Here is a 3152-nt window from a genome sequence, read left to right as displayed (position 1 = left end):
CAGCCGCCGCCGCCGCCGCGCGAGGAGCCAGGATGGTCCTGGTCCACGTCGGCTATCTCGTGCTTCCAGTGTTTGGCTCTGTGCGAAACAGAGGTATCGCTTTTTCCTTTCGGGGTCCGCTTCGGAGCGTGGATCGCCGCAGGCACCGGGGCGGGGGCGGGCGCCGCGGGAGGCTGAGGTCTAAGGGCACACCCGGGGGAACGCAGGACAAGCAGTGGCTTCTCCCCTGTCCCTTTTGGGTGGACCCCTGAGTATGGAGGCGACCGCCCTGGTGGGCGCTTTTGTAGCGAAGTTAGGGTTTGGCGAATCCCCAGCCCCATTTTTTATTCTTTGCGGCGGACGCAGTTCCTCTAAATCACAACCCCGTCCCCTAATACCTAGCCCTGTATGATCGAAAGACGGGAGAGAGATACATGACTGTGTGTGTGTGTGTGTGTGTGTGTGTGCGCGCGCGTGCGTGCGTGTGTTTGTGTGTGTGGAAGCATTCTTGGTTTTGTGTGATTTGCTTTTTTTGAGGTACATGTGTGTTTTGTGTTATTTGTGTTTGTATTTCATTTTTTGGCCATTGATACCGATGGCTGGCTAGCTGGGATCTGGGATCAGCCCCATCCCATGCCCCAGCCCCCACCCTCTCGTGGACACTTGCACGTTTTCCAGTCCCATTCTTTTCTCCCTTTAACCCTTTCTATGTGTCGCCCTTGTGCTACCCCCTTGCACCCCATTGTCTTTGTATGACAGCTGCATTCACGGGTTCACGATGCTTGGGTGTGTGTGTGTATGTGAGTGTGTGTGCAAGAGTATGCGCGCCTCGGAGAGTCAGATGTGCACTGCTGTGTACCCCTGGGCCCAGTGGGAGCGGGGTCCCCGACCCTTGGGTGTTGCTGTGTGTGAGGATGAGGTGGGAAGCTGCCCCCAGGCCTCTGCCCAGGGCATGCGTTGACCAAGCAGCGGGCTGGCGCCGGCTTTGTTTTTAGCTGTGATATATGGGGTGTGTTTGCACGGTCCCCTTCCCCACATCCCTTTCCCTCACATTCTACTACAATAGCTTGATTTCCCCCTCTTCTCCCCCACCGTTTCTTCCATTTTCTTTTAATCAAAAATTCCCACCTCCCAAAGCAAATCCGAGATGCATTTGGATTCATTTTTTTTTTTTTTTCCTTTTTGTATTCTGCCTCTGGACTCACATTTCTCTTCTTGGAAATGTTTCTTCTATCCTCTCCCACTCCACGTCTGCTTAAATCCCTGCTGGCTAAGGCCCTCCCCTTCGCCCTCCCTCACGCACAGAGTGATGTCTTCCCTTTGCGACCAGGGCTGCTCCACCAAGTCTGAGTGGGGGGTGGGGTCGAGGGGCCAGCACTTCAGTGCGCCCCAGGGGCCCGGTTGGGCGAGAAAATGAAAGGCCAGCCCTCTTTCTTCCAGCCCAGCTGTCCCCAACCCCACGCCTCTCCCCAGAACCTAAAAGACAAGGTTGGCCCTCTTAGGCCCGTTTGAAGCGCAGTTTTTTTGTGTGATGATAGAATGATGACATTCTGCATTTATCAAATCTTTTTTTTCTTCATTGTGTAGCTCAGTGAATGGTCAACTCGCTGCTGTGTGCGCTGTGACCCTCTGCCTCCGCATTTAGCTGTATTGTGACACCCCTCTTAACCATCTCCTGTCTCCATCTGAGGAAGGCATTGCTATTTAAGCGGCAGTATCCCCTATCTCAGGCCGGCCTAGCGTTGGGGGGCGGTGGTGGAGTGGGTGTGTGAGGAATAGAAATGGGGGGCTGGATGAGATCTCCCTTGAAATGCCAACCCCTCTCCCCCAAATCACAATTATGTCTTATTACTTGGCATTTCCTCTGAAAACGGGTGCGGAACATTACACTAGGCAGAAATTCAAAAATGATTAAGAAGGATGTTGAGCCTGAAAGTATAATTATCCTGATTAAATCATTATCATCCTCATTAATACCACCGATCTCTAAATACCATTGCAGGATGCCGGTTCCATGTTTTGAAATTCAAATTGCTCAGCTGCCTTTAAATTTTATTTTTAATACCACTCCCCCCGCTCCAAAAAAAATCCTACAAAACAAATTCAGCCCGTCAGTCAAAGTTTACTTTCATGGCAAACACGCCCACAGGAAATTCAAGGGCTCAGGGTGACTCCGGCTGTGGGTAAAATTTAGCACAATGTGATAAGAATTCATGACCTTCCGATAGAGGATACTAATGCTTAACCCAACAAGGTCCTAAACCACAATCTTCTTGTAAAACTATTAGATAGCCTGCAAGCTTAAATCTGTTCTTTTTAGTTTCTCCATTGTAGTAGTATAGGATGTAGGCCATTTCAGAATAGATGTAGAGAAATAACCATTTTTGTATCTTCATCTTGTTTAGCCAAGTACATTGCACTGTAAATCCCTGTTAAGTGGATTCCTTTTGCCTTGGCTTGGAGGCTCTAGCACCCCATTTCCCACTAATCTGGGTGGCCATCAGCTAGCTTCCTGGCAACACCCAGGCATAAGTGAAGCGCTTACATTTAGGTGGAGGCAAAAATAATATATATATATATATATGAAAATTTTTGATGAAATGACAGTTATTGCTACTCCATAGCCTCCGAAAATTTGGTGCAGTAAGGTCCCTGGCTTAAGGGGGAGCCCGGGCACGGTGTCTTAATTGTTTAATTGTACAATGTCAAGAGCATCTTTGGACATCTGCCCTGGCCCTCAGAGCTGCCCCTTTAACAGCCAGCTCCCTTCTGCGGCCTCGCAGGCCAAACCTGCTTGAAAAAACAAACAAAACAGAGCAATAATGAAAGAATAAGGCCCCTACTTCGAGGGCCCTTCCAAAATAAAGTCCCAAGTGGCCTCCCCAGATCGCCATGTGGCAATCTGAAAAGGAAAGTGGGGGTGGGGAGGGCGGAGAAAAGAAGAAAAAGGAATTCCCAGCAAAATGGTTTTCCATTAAACAGGGATAGCGTGTTCTGCTGTGCTGAATTACTTCCTGTTCTTATTTTGTGGGTAATTTTTTCTGTATCAAATATCCTTTTGGTTGTGTATCTTTTTCACCTTTTCTTGTACTAAAACTAAAGCATGATCTGTATTTTTTTACATTCCCCAGTTGACAATGTACAGCGCTCGGTTAGAGATGTTACCCTGCTGA

The 3152-nt window shown here is 48.9% G+C and overlaps 1 protein-coding gene across 1 annotated transcript in view; it reads left to right on the top strand.

The window, feature by feature from the left end:
* Positions 1–9: 9 nt before the first annotated feature.
* Positions 10–3152, top strand: part of RNF165 (ring finger protein 165) — a 93393-nt gene continuing 90250 nt past the window's right edge. The window contains exon 1 of the mRNA XM_006919931.3: positions 10–93. Within this exon, the coding sequence (XP_006919993.1) occupies positions 33–93 (61 nt within the window). The 5' untranslated portion in view covers positions 10–32. The remainder of the gene's footprint in view (positions 94–3152) is intronic.

This window comes from Pteropus alecto, unplaced genomic scaffold, assembly GCF_000325575.1.
Source record: "Pteropus alecto unplaced genomic scaffold, ASM32557v1 scaffold146, whole genome shotgun sequence".
Taxonomy (NCBI): domain Eukaryota; kingdom Metazoa; phylum Chordata; class Mammalia; order Chiroptera; family Pteropodidae; genus Pteropus; species Pteropus alecto.
The sequence above is the reverse complement of the archived record's forward strand: the minus strand, read 5'-3'. Positions and strand labels throughout refer to the sequence as shown.